Source organism: Chionomys nivalis, chromosome 9 (assembly GCF_950005125.1).
Source record: "Chionomys nivalis chromosome 9, mChiNiv1.1, whole genome shotgun sequence".
Lineage (NCBI taxonomy): Eukaryota > Metazoa > Chordata > Mammalia > Rodentia > Cricetidae > Chionomys > Chionomys nivalis.
This window is the reverse complement of record NC_080094.1, coordinates 534,230-555,045: the sequence shown is the minus strand read 5'-3', so window position 1 is coordinate 555,045 and position 20,816 is coordinate 534,230. Positions and strand designations below refer to the sequence as shown.

The 20,816-nt window shown below is 46.3% G+C and overlaps 1 protein-coding gene across 3 annotated transcripts in view; it reads right to left on the bottom strand.

Annotated features, from left to right (window-relative positions):
* Positions 1-20,816, bottom strand: part of Zbtb46 (zinc finger and BTB domain containing 46) — a 69,968-nt gene that overhangs the window by 26,965 nt on the left and 22,187 nt on the right. For all 3 annotated transcript variants that reach the window (XR_009057709.1, XM_057780517.1, XM_057780518.1), the window contains exon 2: positions 5,128-6,097. Coding sequence is in view for 2 of the 3 variants with exons in the window: in XM_057780517.1 (XP_057636500.1) it covers positions 5,128-6,064 (937 nt within the window). In the remaining variant the exon portion in view is untranslated. The remainder of the gene's footprint in view (positions 1-5,127; positions 6,098-20,816) is intronic.

Sequence of the window (20,816 nt, the reverse complement as noted above, 5' to 3'; positions counted from 1 at the left end):
TCTTGTGGTAGTAAGGATCAACTCTAGGACCTTTGCCACTGAACAACAGCCTAGTCCTTAAAAATCTTTGAAGAGCCAGGCATTGGTTGGTGCACACTTTTAATCCCACCACTAGGGAGGCAGAGGCAGGGGGATCTCTGTGAGTTCAAGGCCAGTTTGGTCTACAAGCGCTAGTTCCAGGACAGGCTCCAAAGCTACAGAGAAACCTTGTCTTGAAAAAACATAAACAAAAACAAAACAAAAAAAGTCCTTGAAGAAAGCCCTGGCATAAAAGCTTTCAAATAAGCACAATGAAATCATAACAAATAGAGTGGGTTCAAGTCTGTAATCACAGCATTCAGGAGGCTGAAACAGGAGGATCAGTTCAAGGCCAGTCTGGGTTGCAGTGATACTTTGGTGTGGTTGTGAACACCTGTCACAGGAGCTCAAGGTCATCTTCGGCTACAAAGCAAGTTCAAGACCAATCTAGGCTATGTAAGAGCCTCTGTCAAGAATGCTGGCTGAGGGGCTAGAGAGATGGCTCAGCAGCTAACTGCATGGGCTGTTCTTCCAAAGGTCCCAGGTTCAAATCCAGCACTCACATGGCAGCCCACAACTGTCTGTAACTTTAGTCCCAGCAGATCCAACACCCTTACACAGACATACATGCAGACAAAACACCAATGCACATAAAATAAAAATAAATAAATAGGGTTTTGTTGTTTTTTACAGTACAGTGGGAAACAAACAACAGGAAACACCACCATAAGCCCATGCCTTCAATCCCAGCTCTTGAGATGTAGAGGCAGGAAAGCCATAAATTCAACGCCAGCCTAGGCTACACAGTGAGATAGCCTTGTGAAACAAAGCAAAACAAACAAGAAATATTACCACAGACAAGAGCTACTCAATTTCAGGTGACTGTCCCACCAACTTGGCATCCTGCCAGAGTCTGCCTTTTTTTTGTTGTTTTTTTTTGTTGTTGTTGTTGTTGTTTTTTGTTTGTTTTTCGAGACAGGGTTTCTCTGTGGTTTTGGAGCCTGTCCTGGAACTAGCTCTTGTAGACCAGGCTGGTTTTGAACTCAGAGATCCGCCTGCCTCTGCTTCCCAAGTGCTGGGATTAAAGGCGTGCGCCACCACCGCCCAGCAACCGTCTGCCTTCTTTGCAAAAGACAGAAAGATTCCTGCAGAGTCTGGTGGTGTCAGTGCTCTGCCTACAGTCATCTCAACATGTGACTTGCTGGGTTCCCAGAAGCAAATCCCTCCACACAGCTGTCTGTTCATTCCTCAGCCCAGGCGACACACCCCTTAGCCCAGGAGGCACTGGACTGTTCTGGTGAAGACCATGCACCATTAACTCTGCCAGGTACCCATGGTGACTAGTCACCTAGTCTCCTCATCTCAAGGGATGCTTAGGCTAGTCTATGTACACAGGAACCTTTCAAGTTAACCCTCTGTAAATTCTGTTTCTAAAAACACCATGACAATACAAAGCATTTCCACTGCAGCTCAGCCTAAAGAGGATGGACAATGAGACCCTGGCAAGCTACTGCTCAGAGGTGCAAAAGGGAAGGTCGTGGTCCTGAGACCAGCCGGTCCCTCCCTTCAAGATGAATGTACACACTGGGTCTACCAGAACCTGGATTCTGCCTGTCAAGCACTGCTGAATGCCGGGACGCCTCTTCCTGTAACAGGTTTCTGACCTGTGCTTGTTCTTGCCTCCTGTTCTTGCCTCCTCCGCTATTTTATGACATCAGCATTGTCCTTCCCACAACTGACAGGAAGGTGTGCACTTCAGCGCTAGGTTTTCTCATTTAAACAGAGCCATCCAAAAGAGAGCAGATTCGCCTGTCTGGTCACCAGCTGCCACTCTAAACACTGTAACACAGTCCAACCAGACCTGCTTCCAGGAGGTTCTGTCAGTCGTATCTGGAAGGAAAACCACACAGGCGAGATGAAGAACAGAGCAGGTAGTGCTATGGAATGTGGGGTGCGGGGAGCTGTGGCAGACGGTGCCCCCTTTTCCCTCAAAGTCACGCAGTCCCTCCACACACCCACAATAGCACAGAGGATTTTCTTTACAGAGATGGTCAGTTCTGGGGGGAAACAGTGGTCAGGATGTACTGTCTGAGAGAAGAATTTTAAAGAAAAAGATGATCAAATTTGTTATGTTATGCTGTCTAAATGACGTCATGAAAAGGTGGCCTTATCAACAGTGTACCAGATGTCTAAGTCTGGCCAGCACCAGGACTAAATGCTTGCAATGCTCTTCACAGTCATGACAGATCATGACACCAGTACACGGGCAAGGGATAAGCTCACATGGCTTTTAGTTCCTCTAAGTCCTCCCAACTATGCTATGTGGACCAGGATGGCTATGACAGACTATGAGGCTTTGAACCCCTAACTCTGGTTTCCATTCACTGCCAGGGATGACCTGGGAAGAGAAATATAGGCTGCATCTGTTCCACAGAGGAATGAAGAGACTCATCCTGAAAGTCCATGCTATCCATCCCCCCAAGCAGGGAGGTGCCATAGGGTGTGGTCAACACTGAATCCCACAGATTCCCCATCTTCAGCTGGAACTGCACTGAGATCCTGATGTGTCCTTCGCAATTCCAACATGTGGGTTCCCAAAGTCCAAAACACTAACTCAACAAACCTTCAACTTTAAAATAGCTTCACATTTGATGCTGGTGGAATATTTAGGAATGAGTGTAGCTGGGGACCTCGACTGTTTCTCTACCATTCCTAAGCGAGAGAGACACTATTTCACCTCATAGCAGCATCACAACCATGCTGAGACTCATCACTGACCTCTCTGCAGATCCATCAGGGGAGGCTCCAGCCTAGGATGCCCCCATGAGAGATGCTGACTCCCCAGCCAAAAGGCTCGCCTGAGTCCATCACATGGACATGCACAACCGATGCGCTTATTTAATACCATCTCACCAGTTACCACATAAATTAAGTCAATTTTAAAACCTGTTTTCCAGACCTGCTGGGTTATAATGCATTTGACCTTTCGTTTCGAAAATCACAGGAGCTGAGATGGAGACACAGAGAGGCCAAGACAAGTGGCCAGGACCAGAAGGTTTCACTTCTGAGGAACTGCTCAGAAAGCCCTGATGGCAACAGACATGTGTCTTTAGAAAAAGAAGCCTTTTCAGGGCTGGAGAGATGGCTCAGAGGTTAAGAGCACTGGCTGCTCTTCCAGAGGTCCTGAGTTCAATTCCCAACAACCACATGGTGGCTCACAACCATCTGTAATGATATATGACACCCTCTTCTGGCCTAAAGGCATACATGCAGGCGAAACACCATTTATACCAAATAAATCTTAAAAAAAAAAAAAAAAGACAAAGTTTTTCATATCTCTGTGAGTTCGAGGCCAGCTGGTCTACAGGCTCCAAAGCTACAGAGAAACCCTATCTCAAAACAAAAAACAAAAAAAAGAGAGCCTTTTCTCCTATAAATAATACATCAGTCTTTAATGAAAACAAACTGACCTCCATCAAGTGTCATGATTTACGTTTCTGTCAGGGTGGCAGAGGCCCAACGAATGACACACTACCATGACATGCAGGAAGCATCCCACGCTCCAGCCTACACCTCTCATCCTTATCTCAGCCTTCAGAATCCCCAAGCAAAAGCAGTTCACAGTTGCCTTGGCAACCCAAGGATTTAAGACTAAGAAAGTATACAGCCAAAATCACTTGTTGGATTCTGAAAACACCTTCTGCTCGCTGACTGCATTTGAATCCTCCAGCCCACAGACTCTAGGATTGTTCCACTTACTAATTTACCATTGACACCCGTGGACTACACACCCCCAGTGTCGTCAGCTGCAGGGAAACTGACTGGGCACACACATATATTCTGAGACAAGTGGAGGATGGCCCCCAATATCTGTGAACCCCAAAACGTGCCCCCAAGTCTCAGCATTCATCAGGTTTGGGTCAGAACTGACAAAAGATTATAAGCAAATCCAGGAGGCGGACATCACTATCCATGTCTATTGCCTTGTGAGCCTCTCCACAGGACAATGATCAGGAAATGACTGATACTCTTCTGATTCAGTTCAGTCCATCCCTAGGGAGAACGGGGGCTGCTCGGAGACACATATCAATGTCAGAAGATATTTGTGGCTGTCACAACTGTGTCAAATGCCTCTGATACCTTGTGGGTATAGACTCTGCTCAACTTCCTCCTGCCCCCAGGACACCGGCAAAGAGAATGATTCAGCCCAAGGTGCAGCAATGCTAAGTGAAACCAACTTTTAGAAATATCCAAGCTCTGGCTCCGTGCTTGGTGGCTCGGTGTTGGAAAGAGGGCAATGAGAACTTTAAAAATAAAATTGAAGTGTGTGGCGAGAGATGGTTCAGCGGTCAAAAGCACTTGTTGCTCTTATAGAGGACCCAGGTTTAATTCTCGGTACTCCTGTGACAGCTCACAACAATCAGTAACTCCAGTCCCAGTGTACATATGGTACCCTCTGCTGACCTCCACTGGCACCAAGCACACACACGACACACATACATAAGTGCAGGCAGAACATTCATACAAAATAAAATAAAAATTATTTTAGGTTCTGGAGATGGGTAGTAGTTCAACATGAATATATTTAATGTTAGTGAGCTGCTCCGTTAAAAATGTTCACAAGGCAAAGGAGGCTGAAGAGATGGCTCAGCAGTTAAGCATATACTGTTCTTTCAGAGGACCCAAGTTGGACTCCCAACATCCACATCGGGAAGCTCACATCTGCTCAGAAGCCAGAGCCTCTGTGGGTACCCGGAGTCATGTGTCCATGTAATCCCCACTCTACCTCATACGCATGTAGTTAATATTTTAAAAAAAGTAAAAGTTTTAAAAATTTAAGTATGTGGGTGCTGGTACGTGCATGTGAGTGCAGGAGTTCATGGAGGCCACAGATTCAGACCTCTCTGAAGCCGGAGTTGTAGGCAGTGTGAGCTACCAGTGACAGGTGGGCATAGGAAGCCGTTAGTGTGAGCATGGACTCCCAGTGACAGGTGGGCATAGGAAGCCGTTAGTGTGAGCATGGGAATGTGCCACTTCACCAATAGCCAGGAAGCAGCCAACACAGTGACCTGGGCCACCTGCACCCAGCCGGTCACAAGAAAGGCTTACTTGAATCTCGGCTGCTGAAAGGCCATCCCGACGTGGGCAGGAATGAGGGAACTGGGGAGCCAGCCTGGCTGTCCTCCTCCACCTGCTGCGTGATATGTCGGACAGTCTCTTTGTTTTTCCGATTCTTCCTCCGGCCTGTGAGCTGCCAGCCATCCCCAGCACCCTGTTCTGATAAGGAGTTCTGAATTGCAGTGTCCTTGGAGGATGGAAGCTCACTGCCTCCATAATGCGATGGTGAAACCTGTTCTTCCTTGATGCGTAGAGACCCATAGCCTACATCTCCAGGCCACAAAGCCTGTGAAGAAATGTCATCAGGGCCTTCAACCTTAGGTTCCTGGTCCTCCTTCCCATAGCTGCTTCCTCCTTCATGACAGCTGGCAATGGCAGAGTCTCCAGAAGAATTGGCGGGGCTTGTCCTCCGAGCCAGCCACGGGGATATGCTCCTCCCAGCCATCACAGCTGAAATCAGCGCCTCTGTGCTGCTGCTGGCTGGGGTGCCAATCTCAAACTCAGAGAGTTCGTCTGAGGCATCTGACTTGATGCTGATGTCCAGTGCAGCTTTGATGAAATCATGGCAGGCCTGCACGATGTCAGTCATCTGCAGGAAGCTAGCAGCTGACATCACCTCAATGACATTCCTGCTGGTGAGCGCCAGGTGAGCGGAGTACATGAAGTCAATGATGGCCTTGAAGCCCTGGGCTGTGACAATGTCCAGGTGAGTGACGGTGGCCTGGTCAGATGTCTTCTGAACCTGGCAATAGAGTGTCTTGAAGTAGCGGCTGCTCCCGAGCAAGACGTTCTTGTGTGCCTTGAAGACCTTGCCCTCCACCACAACACACACATCACACAGGACTCCGTGCTGCCTCTGCTCGTTCAGCTCTCGAAGCAGATGCCGGTAGTGAGAAGTGATTTCCATATCTTCCTTCCGGTTGTTCATCTGGGAGTCTTGCGGCTGCGTCTTCTACAGACTCTGTGGGGGGAAGAAGAGAACAGTGACATGAAACACATCTGCCATGAAAGGGGTCCAGGTAGAAGGCAGCAGAGCTCATGCAAAGGGTCAGCATCCACCCAGCACACAGGCTGCCAAGCTACAACAGAGTGGAGACAACAGTAGAGCCCCTCACCACAGGGGACAGGACAGGCCCTGCAGCACAAATGTGCTAAGGAGGTATGAGGTCACGACCCACTCAGACAGCAAATGGCAGGTGGATATCAGCCCTGTTCCTGGGCAAGACATCTAAAGCACTTCTGAGATCATAATGGACTTGAGGTTTTAGACAGAAATCTATATACAACAGTTAACGTACCCACCCAGACCAAAAAAAATGTCCATCGGTAGACAAAGCTATTTTCTCACCCAAAATAAAAAGTTAGGATAAACAACCTAGCCTGTAGTCTTCATCCCTCATATTTATATATTATATAAAAATATATAAAGAAGGGGAGGTGGTGGGAGGGAATAGGAGAGGAGGGAGGGGAAACTGCAGTTGGGATGTAAGATAAATAAATCTAGCTAATATATATGTATTTATATATGTATATATGTAATAATATATATATACACACACATATATTAAATGTATACACTGTTGGGAGCCGTGCAGCCTAGTTTCAGACTAGTATATGAGTACTTGTCCAACGGGTCTCCAGATGAGGCAAAAGCACATGGGGACAGTCTCACTAGGCAAGGACCAGTGGACTTCCGGACAGTGGAGAATACTGCTGGGACCACACAGCCTGCATGCTCTCTTCTCTCTCCTAATATTGATGATTCTCTTGGTGGTTTTAGTGTCATTTTGTCAATCATGCATGAGACAGAATATTATCATTCTTAGAAACCCCATTTTTTCTCTAATATTTTCCCCTAAAATTCTTTGGGAGCTAATGTTTCTCAGGCTTCTTGTCTGGGGATGCCAGCTGTCACTTCAGACCCCAGGAACTGTTCTAATACAGTGTTGACAAGATCAAGGCAAATCATCCCTGTAAATATGGTTTTTTTTGTTGTTTTTGTTTGTTTTTTTTTTTTTTTGGTTTTTCGAGACAGGGTTTCTCTGTGGTTTTGGAGCCTGTCCTGGAACTAGCTCTTGTAGACCAGGCTGGTCTCGAACTCACAGAGATCTGCCTGCCTCTGCCTCCCAAATGCTGGGTGTAAATATGTTTTGAAAGGGATTGTTGTTCTTGAAAATGTGTCTCTATGCCAATTGCCTTTTAGTTTTATAAGGACAGGATGTACCTGGCTTGATATATGGCCATATTAGCAAAATGATGTGTTTTTGGTTTAAAGATGTTTTGATGTAAAAGCTGGGAGAAAACATATTTGACATATTTGTTTTTGCCAGAGGTTAACATTGGAGGGTGGAAAAACTTATTTGTTAGTATGGAAAAACATGCTTGTTTTTGATGTATAAAGATGGCTGGAACTATTTGGGTCTGGCCACTTGTGTGAAACTCATCTGGTGGTTAGACAATTCACTTTGTCCTGCTGACACCCCCTTCCCTGTCTCAGTGCCTGAACCAAGGCACAGACCCCAGCCACAGTAGGACCATGGACCCAGACATGGTCCTTGGCAGCAGCTGGATCTGGATGTCCCCTGCATTGCCCCGGTGGCAGTGTGGCCGTTAGACACCAACATGATCCCAGACTTCAAGCGTCTGCATGGCCTTCAGTGGTAACAGGAGCCTCAAACTTCATCACCACAGACCCTGGCTGTAGTAGGGCCACAGACCCAGACATGGCCCTCAGCTTCAGCTCTGACCCGGACACTACAATGGAATTGGGGAGCAGCACAGGTCACTCAGATATGCATGCATCATAGCCCTCGGACACCAATCTGGACTCAGGTGGTTGACCTGATCCTGGGCACATTCATGGCCTTCAGTGGCAACAAAGAGCCACATAACCTCTGTCCAAACCCTGGCCACTACAGGGTCATGGACTCAGACATGGCCATCAGGAGTATCCTGGGCCCAGATGACACCATGGCCCTGGGTGGCAGCACAGAACACCCAGAGCTGTATGGCCCCTGCTGCGGCATGGCCCCCAGACTCCACCAAGGCTGCAGTGACTCTTACCATAGGATAAGAGTCAGGTATAACTAAAGGGGTAAAGTTAAGGTATTTATGGGGTTCAGTCTGTCATGGTTATGCACACGACAGGCAGTCTTCCAAAGCCCAAGAGGTTTGACAGGAGCGATCTAGGTTTCAAATTCAAAAATCTTTCAACATCAAAAGGACATTTGTGGGCGATATGCCAACTTCATCAAAGCAGAATCATGGCAGCTGGTCATCTGCTTCCAGTAGCTTTTTGGCAGCTATGTTTTGGAACTGGAAGCTTCTTTCACTGGGCACTGGGGAATGGTATCATGCAGTGAACAGACAAGTGGGTAGTCTTCCTACATCTCTCTGGAAAGGATGGAGCACCTGTCCTGGGGATGTGGTCACGAGACACACGCTTGGGATGGACAATGCCCTTTCACCTAGAAGAACCTGTGCTGTTATTTAGGAGCACAGGGGAGCACCTTACCATCAATCACAAGGGACAAAGATGCCAAGTTAGTATAAGAAAGGGTCCAAGGGCTGGTGAGACAATAAATTGTTTGGGGTGAATGCTACCATATTGCACAAATGATATAGAAGTATCAAAAAACGTAAGTGGCTTTTCTTTCCCTTCAAATTCTGGTATTTGCTTTATCCACAGTTCATTCACTCAAGATACTTCAGGTTTTATAACTGCCTGTCACCAGGCTGGCCTTGAACTCACAAAGATCTACCTGTCTCTACCTCCCGAGTGCTAGGATTAAAGGTGTGCTGTCACCACCACCACCTGGCGATACTTTAGGTTTTCTTTTTTAAATATTTATTTATTTATTATGTGTATAATATTCTGCGTGTGTGTGTGTCTGCAGGCCAGAAGAGGGCACCAAACCTCATTACAGATGGCTGTGAGCCACCATGTGGTTGCTGGGAATTGAACTCAGGACCTTTGGAAGAGCAGGCAATGCTCTTAACCACTGAGCCATTTCTCCAGCCCCCGATACTTTAGGTTTTTGTTGTTTGGTTCTTTGCTTGTTTTTGAGACATGGTCCCTCTTGAGGTAAGATTATACCTTAGCAAATATTTTGGAGAGTTAGAACAAAACCAAAAGCACACGAACTGAGCAACAATCATTAGTCCCCATTGCGAATAATCTGTTCCTTTATTTTGTTTTGTTCTCCTTTCTCTGTCACATAGTGGGTGGCTTCCCTGATATAGGACAGAGATTTTGGAGTAAACCTTTTAAACAAGCATGCTTAAGTCTAGAGGAGGAGCCATAACCCCAACTCCAGAGCCAGCTTTTAATTTAAGTTGAACAGCATAAAACAACATTATAATGCCATTCATATCTAAAACACACCTGAATCCCTGTAAAACTGAATCCAGCAAGCTAAGAACAAAGACTTAAAGACAGGAAAATTTTGAGCCCTAGACACAACAGAGAACACTGCAAAAAGGAGCCGAGGGATGCACTAGCCAGGGAGGAGTGTGCCAGGTATGTGCGTACTGTAGCTGCCTACTCCTCTGCTTTCTCCCCCATTGGGCCTGGCTTCCAGCTCCCACTCTACAACAGGTTTACAGATCCATCAATGGTAACTGAAAAGACAGGCCATTCACACAGTGGGAGAGTGGGAGAGATCAGCCAAAAATCAAAGTGGGCTTGGAGTGGAAAAAAGAGAAAGCCTGAATGTAGGGAAAGGGGAATCTCCATTTCCCTGATTGCTCACAGTATTTGTAAAGGTCCCGAATAAAATTAGGACCTAGGGTGCTGTTAGGCAGCCATTCAGATTGGTTATAAGGGATATTGAGGCCAAATTTGATTGCAAAAGTGGGTAAATTTAGGGCTCTTCATGTCAGGTGCAAGATGTAGAGGCTGGAGGTTTTCTAAGAGCATCCCAAGGGGAAATGAGAGGGTGTGGGAGACACCATTCCCATGGATGAGAAAGGAGAGGGAAAACATTACTGCATCCTGAGTCCCCAGGACTCAGGGAGGACCAAACGAGGACCAAGCCATCAGTAGGTTGTCAACACACTCAACGAGGCTTGCTTAGCCTGGCTAAGCCAGAGGAGAGACTTGGCACCTGGTACCAGGGCTTCTGTAGAGGCTAGAAGGTGAAGACGAAAACTAAACTCTAAGGGGAAAGAGAGACCTTACCCATGGGAAAGGGTTAGGAACGAGGTTGAAAAAGCTACAAGAGCATAGAGGAACTGTGGGATTCCAGGCAGCTCCAGAGAGAAGATGGGAGAAGAGGGCAGGAAGAGGCACAATAGCCTAGTTGGGTCCAAAGAAACTGCAGAATTGCAGTTAAGAGAGTGGTGGGATGGGGTCAACTGAAGAGACAGGCAACAGCCTTAAAGACCATGATTGGGGGTACCTCTGCCTCCAAGAATACCAGAGGGGTGCCAGACACTCAACAGCCACTTCTTTGGACTCAGGGAAACGTATACACCAACCAAAGGGAAGGTTACCGGATTCCACTGGTAGATGGGGTGCTGAGCCAGTGAGTCAGAAGATGAGTCTGTGGGTATCCCAGGGTGGCTCAGACCATGAGGGGGAGCATAGGCACCAGGGGAGCTTATCTGAGTCACAACACCAAATATAAGTATATTGGGTAAGGTTACAAATCTGAAAAATGTAACACTGGGGTTGATAGTTAAAAGTCTATACTTAAGTAATCTTAAAGGAACTATGTGGTGTGATGTTATTTTGGGATAAACCAACCAAAGAGGAAACAACTCTCAGCTATGAAGTACAAACCAGACGATTTCTCCACTATTTTCTACCACACTTGTGAACCTCCCTCTTATCAGCTTCAACTAGTAGTCCTTCCTCTTTCCCTCTAGCCTCTCTGGTTTTCCTTTCTCTCTCCTCAGTGGCAGGCTGCCCACCCAGTCAGGGCTGAGTATGCGGAGGTAAAGCAGAGTACTCAACTATCACATATAAGGCCTTGCTTTATTAAAACCAATTAGGTATCCAATAATTACCCAATCGTATATCCTCACCTTTCATGATGTTTATGATTCTCACCAACAATCTCTCCCAGAGGAGCAAGCACAGGTGCATCTGAGACCGTGGTAGGGCCACGCAGATGATCTCCACCAAACTGATGACACCTACCCGTTGAGGCTAGGGCAGTCCCTGACCAGGACCCTGAATGGGATTACAATACACCAGGGGGCATCCTAGCTAGGAATAGGTCTTTAACTTGCTCCTGGCTGGTCTCCACAAGACTGGCCTTAAGGCAGTAAATTATGAAAAAGTCCAAGGGATCACCCAGGAAAGTCATGAAAACCCACCTCAACTCCTAGACTGCCTTACAAAGGCCCTCTTACAATACACCAACCTGGACCTGAGACCTCAGATGGGAACTGGGGTTCTCCTTATGATCCACTTCTTTCCCCAGAGTTTCCCTGATATTAGGGCCAAACTTAAACCCTCGTAAACTACCCAGACCACGTCCAAGTCGCCGTCAAGAAGGCACTGGGGTGTTTGCTGATTGTCCCCATGTCCCTCAAGGCATGAGGACATCAAGATTGGATCGCCCTTCATCTGACCTCCTTGGTCTGGCCATGACAGAATGAGGGGACCTGGACTCCCCTGGCCTGGCCCCCACCATCTCAGACAGGGAGCCTCAGGTAGTTATCACAGTATCGGGGCAATCCATCTCCTTCCTTCTGGATACTGGGCCAACTTCTTCAGTCCTGACTGAGTTCTCCTTCTCATTCCTCTGCTGTTGGAATAAGGGGAAGCCTTACCAGGCTCATCAAACTCCACAACTTAACTGTATCGTTAGGGTTATTCACCTTACCCATTTCTTCCTAGTGGTACCATCCCCTTGCTAGGAAGGAACCTCCTAGCCAAAGTGGGGGTCACTATTTCTTTTGCTCCCCACATCTACTTGACCCTAGCTTCACCAGCCATTCTCCTCCTCCTCCTCCAAACCACAGAATCTGACACACCTTTTTCCTTTATTGCTCTCTCAGGAATGCCCTGAGTATGGGAAACCTAAAATCCCTCTATAGCCAAACACCACCCCCCTTATCACTACAAAACACCACCAAATATATAACTCAGACTCAATACCCACTCTCTCCCCAAAGCCTCAGAGGACTTACGCTTCTCATTTCTGACCTCTAAAAATGAATCTTCTGCTCCCCACTTCTCCCTATAATACCCCATACTTTCAGTTAAAAGCCAATGGAACCTACTGCTTCGTTCAGGATCTCCGACTTATCAACTCAACAGTAGTTTCACTTCACCGCATAGTACCCATGCCTTAACATTTAAAAATGATTCAAGTTAGGCCGGGCGGTGGTGGCGCACGCCTTTAATCCCAGCACTTGGGAGGCAGAGGCAGGTGGATCTCTGTGAGTTCGAGACCAGCCTGGTCTACAAGAGCTAGTTCCAGGACAGGCTCCAAAGCCACAGAGAAACCCTGTCTCGAAAAACTTTAAAAAAAAAAAAAAAATGATTCAAGTTGCTGATTTGACTATTTTTTTTGTTTGTTTTTTGCTTTTTCGAGACAGGGTTTCTCTGTGGTTTTTTTTGAGCCTGTCCTGGAACTAGCTCTGTAGACCAGGCTGCTCTCGAACTCACAGAGATCTGCCTGCCTCTGCCTCCCAAGTGCTGGGATTAAAGGCGTGCGCCACCACCGCCCGGCTAATTTTTTTTTTTTTAGGATTTTCGAGACAGGGTTTCTCCGTAGCTTTTTGGTTCCTGTCCTGGTACTAGCTCTTGTAGACCAGGCTGGCCTCGAACTCACAGAGATCCGCCTGCCTCTGCCTCCCGAGTGCTGGGATTAAAGGCGTGCGCCACCACCGCCCTGATTTGACTATTAAGATGTGTACAGATCACTTGTTTCTGCTGCCTTCTGCCACTGATCATATTTGGCTCCAAATTCTTCAGCTGCTTCTTCCCTCCGCCTGCTCGAACCATCTATCTCTCCTTGCCTGCTTGGTAAATGTCCTCACTGGCTCCAGGAGCCTGCTACATCCTCTAGAACTCCACCATGTGGGCAACTCTTTCATTAAGACACTTTCTTCTCGCCAGGCGGTGGTGGTGTATACCTTTAATTCTAGAACTCAGGAGGGCAGAGGCAGGCAGATCTCTATGAGTTTGAGGCCAGCCTGGTATGCAGAACGAGTTCCAGGGCAGGGTCCAAAGCTACAGAGAAACCCTGTGGGGGGGGGGGAGACACTTGCTCCTCTCCCTCTATTGGAACCCTTCCTGTTTTCCAGCCTCCTCCCTCTACGAGTTGACTGCTAAGACCCCCACAGCTTCCTTAAGCCCATCCCATTTGGGCCTTTGAGATCTTGTCCCTCCTGTCTCTCAGCTCCCACCTGGAGCTTATAGAAACTCTCTCCAGTGGAGTTCATTTTGTGACCCTCCCAAACCTCTTCTTCCACGAACTCCGATTTTATTAAAGTTTCTGGCCCCAGTACAGTTCAAATGACCAAAACTGGTATACTTGATCTCAATGATGACAACTTCTGCCGCTGCACAAACAAATGACCCCAAATCTTTTCTGTCTAAACTTGCTTTCTCCTCTAATTCTTATTTATACCTGCCTGGAGCAGCTCTTACTTAGGGATGTTTATCATCCAAGAGACCCACACCTCTAACCAACAGCTCATCCTAACAGGGTCAGGAAATTGCTCCATATCAAGCTGTCAAAGGCTGATTCCATCTATAACTCCCTTATCCGTCTCTCCTTCACTGGTGCTTATGACCTATGCCTGTTTTCTCTATTTTTGTATGACAATTGCTGTCCTGAAAACAAAAATCTTAAAAACAGGGTTTATGATAGAATTTAACCATTTTTTTTTTTTTTTTTTTTTTGGTTTTTCGAGACAGGGTTTCTCTGTGGTTTTTGGAGCCTGTCCTGGAACTAGGAACTAGCTCTTGTAGACCAGGCTGGTCTCGAACTCACAGAGATCCGCCTGCCTCTGCCTCCCAAGTGCTGGGATTAAAGGCGTGCGCCACCACCGCCCGGCTATGATAGAATTTAAAAAGCAATGCTTGTTTAATAAGGTATTAAAGCTGAACCTCCATGTATTCAAATAGGAACATACCTCGTGTTGGTAGCCAAACTTTGCATTAAGAGTTAACTTGGGGAATTAGTTTTGAAAAGACATGAAGGGGTCATAAAGAGCAACTGAGACTTTGCACTGTGTGGCAGGACTGAAATTCCTAAAGAGAGTCCAGTAGAGGCTATTGGTAAAAATTCAGACCAGTAGCATTAGAGTCCAAGAAAATATTATAAAGGTCTGAGAATGTGGCCGGGCGGTGGTGGCGCACACCTTTAATCCCAGCACTCGGGAGGCAGAGGCAGACGGATCTCCGTTTGAGGTCAGCCTAGTCTACAAGAGCTAGTTTCAGGACAGCTAGGACTGTTATACAGAGAAACCCTGTTTCAAAAAACAGAAAACCAAAAAAAAAAAAAAAAAAAAAAAGTAAAAGCTTAAGCAAGCACTGCGGATAACCTAAGTTCTGAGGGCCTAAGAAAGTTTTGTCTGAGAATGTGGAAGCTTAAGTAAGAGGCTCCAGGAAAGTGTTACAAAGATGAAAGTTCTGAAGGAGTAAGAAAGTAATTTAGAATGATGGAAAGGGTTTCAGATGTTCCCCGAGCTATTGTTAAACCTATACTTAATGGTTCGACCAGACCACTCACATGGTGGGGTCTGAAGACTGCTCACAAGCAGGTTGCCAAAAGGAGATATTTATCGCTATGACACCTACGTCTACTTCTAAAACTTGTCCCCTATTTTTTCTGTCTCTGATCAAACTAGAGATTACTGTCAAGGTTGACCAGATGTACACTGCTCTTATTGGTCCTATAGAAGACATGATGCATATTCAGGAAGGTGTTGGGGAATATTGTTTTAAGGTGTGACTTTTGTTTAGGCTGCATTTGTTTAACTCTGTGAAGCTGTGATCCTTTGCCTGTTTAAAACACCTGATGGTCTAATAAAGAGCTGAATGGCCAATAGCTAGGCAGGAGCAGGGATGGGCGGGGCTGGCAGACAAAGTATAAATAGAAGGAGAACTGAGGAAAGGTAGAGGTGTGAGACAAGAAGGGGACACCAGGGGCCAGCCACCCAGCTAGCTGCACAGCAAGCCACACAGAAAGAAATTAAGGTATACAGAAATAGAGAAAGGCTGGGCGGTGGTGGCGCACGCCTTTAATCCCAGCACTTGGAAGGCAGAGGCAGGCGGATCTCTGTGAGTTCGAGAGCAGCCTGGTCTACAAGAGCTAGTTCCAGGAGAGGCTCCAAAACCACAGAGAAACCCTGTCTCGAAAAAAAACAAAAAAAACAAAACAAAAAAAAAAAAAAAAAAAGAAATAGAGAAAGATAAAAGTCCAGAGGCAAAAGGTAGTTGGGATAATTTAAATTAAGACAAGCTGGCAAGAAACAAGCCAAGCTAAGGCTGGGCATTCATAACTAAGAATAAGCCTCTGTGTGTGATTTGAGAGTTGGGTGGAGGGTCTCCCAAAAAGCGGAAGAAAAAAAAAAAAACCACAACAGGAAGGTGTTCTATCTTTTCTGTAGAAAAAGTGATCTTTTATCCTAATTAAGGACCTATGGAATCCCAAATGGGAGATGGGTCACCGGTAAACTTTACTGTAGCATTTATCAGTCGCCTATCAGGCACATCTAAAATACAGAGTACACATCCACTCTCTGAACCCCTGGGTATACACATGGTAGGAAAAGTGCTCCAAAGTTCCCCAGAGGCCTTGACATCTCTGGTATCACCCATTTTGATGGTACTGATCCCATTTCCCTGTCACACACCTCGTTTCAGACCTTAACTTCTGTGTATCTACTGAATAATAACTGTGAGTAATGGCTTTGCAGGATGCTGGTTATGCGGCCCTCCCGGTCAAACTCACCATCACCATTTGGGGCTTCACCCACTGTCTTATTAGATCTTCTCACCTCGCCGCTTGTTAACTGCTCTGAGCCAAATAGCACTACCACCCAATATCTTTCCACATCTCTCTCACAGACTGCTTTAAATCCCCAGGAACACACTTTGTGCTCAAACTGGATTCTGCAGATTGTAGTAATCCCATAACCCTCAGTACTACCCACCCAGCTCCTATGTCTAAACATTCACAGTGCCTCAATTCTCTTCCGTAATCAAGTATACCACTGCCTACCTGCAAGGTGGTCTTGGACTTGTGCCCTGGTGTTCCTTTTTCCAAAGCTAGCGGGGTACCCAGTGAAGAACCCTTGCCAATTCCCATCACTGGGTTTATAGCATCACAGCATGAGAAATGAGCAATTCAGGTCATGTCCGTTCTAGCAGCCCTGGGCATAACTGCTGGTATCACCTCTGGAGCAGTGGACTAACTATCTCCCTCCCTAGCTATTTCCCATTGGCTTTCCTCACAGTTCATCCAGGATCTCCAATGGGTGGCTCAGACCATCCTAACCCTCCAGTGCCAAACAGACTTGCTGGCCACCGTAGTACTACAAAATCGGTGAGGATTATATTTACTAACAGCAAAGAGGTAGACTTTGTCTCTTCCCTGGGGAGGAATGTTGCTTCTATGCTAACCAATCAGGTATAGTGAAAAATAAAATCTGACAACTTCAGACAAATCTTTAAAAAATGTAACAAACATCTCCAAGCCTCTGGCCAGTGGATCACTGATAGTCTAATATGGAACTGGATGCTACCCTTCTTAATCCCTCTTCTCCTTTTCTTAATCCTACTAGTTACACTATGCCCTAGAAATTTCTTGTCTAGATTTCTTCAACAACAGATTCAGAAGATTTCTAACCAGACTTCTTCTTCTTTTTTTTTTTTTTTATTTTCGAGACAGGGTTTCTCTGTAGCTTTTTGGTTCCTGTCCTGGAACTAGCTCTTGTAGACCAGGCTGGCCTTGAACTCACAGAGGTCCGCCAGCCTCTGCCTCCCGAGTGCTGGGATTAAAGGCGTGAGCCACCACCGCCCGGCTCTCTAACCAGACTTCTAACCGGTTACTATTATGGAATTATCAGTCCCTAGATACAGAGCCAGAGGTCTGAGGCACCCAGATTACTCCAAGGACCTCGATGCTCCCAAGCAGCAGGAAGTAGTCTAATGATGTTGCCCCTTCTAGTCCTCCATTGTTTATTAGTAAACTAAAAAGAGGGAAATGTAGGGTAAAAAAGGGACAAAGAAAAAAATGCCATGCACCTGACTAGACCGGAGACCTGGACTGAGAAAAGACACCCTGACCCTGACTTGACCCCAACACAGTCAGGCTGCAGGGCTTGAAACTGCACCAATCCACGTGAATACAGAATCCCACCAATCCCTGAGCTTGCCCCAGTATCAGTCCACAAAAATCTACCAATCCCAAGCCACCTGGAAAGCTCCACCCACAGACCCAAGAAATCCTATATGAAATCTGTACCCTGTTCAGTTTGCTGCTGTTTCTCACCAAAAGCAGCCACCCTCCTGGATTCTCAAGGTTTGTTGTGCTGAGTAGAACTATAACACTAACTTTCCCCTAGTGGAGAAGAGCTGTAATAACTTCAGTGGGAAAACCCTCCTCTTACCCTTGCATTGGGGAAACCGTTCCCAGGACCTGGGCTGTAAGCAGCTTTGCTTATGGTGACTTTGTGGTATTCTTGGCTCCCGACTGCCAGGATAATGTAAAACTCTAGAATAACTCTAAAGCCATTTCTGACAACTCTGAGGCTTCTCAGCAGTAGTGCTCCCCCTCCCCTGGGAACCAGGAATCTAACAATTACCCACACATGTACTGAAATGTTGGGAACTTTCCATCTCCCTGAGTCTTTGTGAATGTTCTCCAGAAATTGGGGCAAGATAACCTTTAAGATGTTGACACAGTTCCTGATGTTTTGACTCAGTCCCTGGGAAAGGGGTCAAAGTAACCCTCAAACGCTTCCTCTTACCTCACCTGATCTGGCAACTGCCCTCCAGCCGTGGCTCAGACCAATCATTGCCAGTAGCCTTTTTAATAAGCCAATCATAATAGTTAAAGAACAACCCCCAGACTCCCCCCTTGTTTCTGTGGCTTTGTACTTTAAAAGTAGTCTGTACCAGCTATTTGGGGTCTTTCTGGTTTCTCGAATACTGAAAGACCCTGTCGCGACAGAATTAATGAAATCCTCATGCTTTTACATCAACTGTGGTGTGAGAATGGTTTCTTGGGCGACTCCTCCTTGGTGATTGGGCTCTAGGGTCCAACAATACCTTTCCATTGTTGCTGCAATGCTTACAGTCTCTCTATGTAATCCTAGCTCTCCTGGAACTCACCATGTAGACCAGGCTGGTCTTGAACTCAGAGAGATTCTCCTGCCTCTGCTTCTCAAGTGCTGGGATTAATGACATGCACCACCACACCCAGCAATACTTCAGTTTTGAATAGAAACACTTAAGAAACAGGTTACCAAAACAATCTGAATCTACTCTATAGATTCCAACCTGAATATGCCAATCCGCTAAAGTCACATCACCCTGGTTGGTTCACAAGGATCTGTGAAATTCTCCACTTAAACTCTCACTGGGCAGTGGTGGTACATGCCTTTAATCCCAGAACTTGGGAGGCAGAGGCAGTGAAATCTCTGTAATGGAGGTCAGCCTGGTCTATGTAATGAGTTCCAGGACAGCCAAAGCTACAGTTTCTCAAAAAATAAAATAAAGGTACAAGCAGGGCTGAAGAGATGGCTCAGAAGTTAAGAGCATTTGTTGCTCCTCCATAAGACCTGAGTTTGTTTTCCAACACCCACATCACCTTTAACTCTGGCTCCGAGGAGTCTGATGCCCTCTTCTGTTCTTTCTTGGGCATGCAACGGCATACATTCACATACACACATGTAAACAAAAAAAAAAAATTTTAAGTTACAAGCAGGACTATCTTACTAGACATGGGACACCTACTATCCACAGCTTGTCATGTGATGACTAGTGCCCACTGGAAAGGGCACAAACAGCACATCTTTTTTGTTTTTAAAGGTCTATTTATTTATTATGCATACAATGTTCACCTGCAGGCCAGAGAGAGCACCAGATCTTATAGATGGCTGTGAGCTACCATATGATTGCTGATTGCTGGGAATTGAACCTAGGACCTCTGGAAGAGCAGCCAGGGCTCTTAGCCTCTGATACATCTCTCCAGCCCCCGCAAACAGTACATCTTAAAATGCACAAGCTCTGGAGCCTTCCAGCATTGACTTCATGTGCTGCTTGATGTAAGGAACAGATCAGGTGGAGTGTTTCCTTTGGCCTTGAGGAACTCGAACGTGAAGACTACTGATTTTAATGAAAAGGTCAAAGCCTGACTAGATAGGTAGTACACGCCTCCAGTCCCAGCACTGAGGAAGTGGAGGCAGGAGGATTTCAAGTTCAAAGTCAGCTTCAACAAAGTGTCAACAAACAAGGTCTGAATATTAGGCTGTTTAGGCCTGTCTGTCATATCCCAGATGCTGTTCTGTATACTCTCACACTCAGAGCCGGTGACCTAGAGATTCCATATCTGCAACATCAGGGCGCCCCCTACTGACTGGGCTCCAATAGTGCTTCAGAAGTCACAACTCCAGTCTCTTCTCCCTGGGCATAGGCATGAAAAGTCTCTGCTGTTTTCAGTGACACTTCCTCTCATATGTGAACATTCCTCTCAAACATCAAACTCTTTGCTTCACCTGACTTTTTTTTTTTTAATCTCACCTCTGACTTAATTTCCATATCTCAGGTTAAGCATTTTATTTGAAATTTCATTTAAGTACTGTGGATTAAGCTTGCTCAGCATGTTCCTTCCAGGCCTTGGGGTCAATCTCCAGCGCTATAAAATACTGATGATGATGATAGTAATAACAACAAAAATGAAAATATTTTGCTTTAAAATATCACTAATAGCCGGGCGGTGGTGGTGCATGCCTTTAATCCCAGCACTTGGAAGGCAGAGGCACACGGATCTCTGTGAGTTTGAAGCCAGCCTAGTCTACAAGAGGTAGTTCCAGGACAGGCTCTAAAGCTAGAGAAACCCTGTCTCGAAAAACCGAAAACAAACAAACAAACAAGTCACTAATAGCCAGGCATGGATGCTTGGTGGTAGTGGTATACACTTTAATCCCAGCACTTGGGAGGCAGAGGTAGACGGATCTCTGTGAGTTCAAGGCCAACCTAGTCTACAAGAGCTAGTTCCAAGACAGCTAGGACTTTTACACAGAGAAACCCTGTCTCGGAAAAAGAAAAAAAATAGCCAGGCATGGTGGCATACACCTTTAATCCCAGTACTTGGAAGGCAGAGGCAGGTGATCTCTGGGAATTTGAAGCCAGTCTGGTCTACAAAGTGAGTTCTAGGACAGCCAGGACAGTTACACAGAGAGACCCTGTTTCAAAGAAAAAAAAAGGCACTAATAGGTCTCAAAGCCAAACTATTTGGATTCTTTTGCCAGTGACCCACAGACACCATGGACTTGGAGGAGGCTATGGATACCAAGACTGCTCTCAAGATCACTTTTGTACAACTTTAAGGAGAAAAACATTCTGAGCAAATATGGCCCAGAGAGCTGGGTGGTGGTGACGCACACCTTTAATCCCAGCACCCAGAAGACAGAGACAGGCGGATGGATCTCTGTGAGTTTGAGGCCAGGTGGTCTAAGAGTGAATTATAGGACAGGCTCCAAAGCTA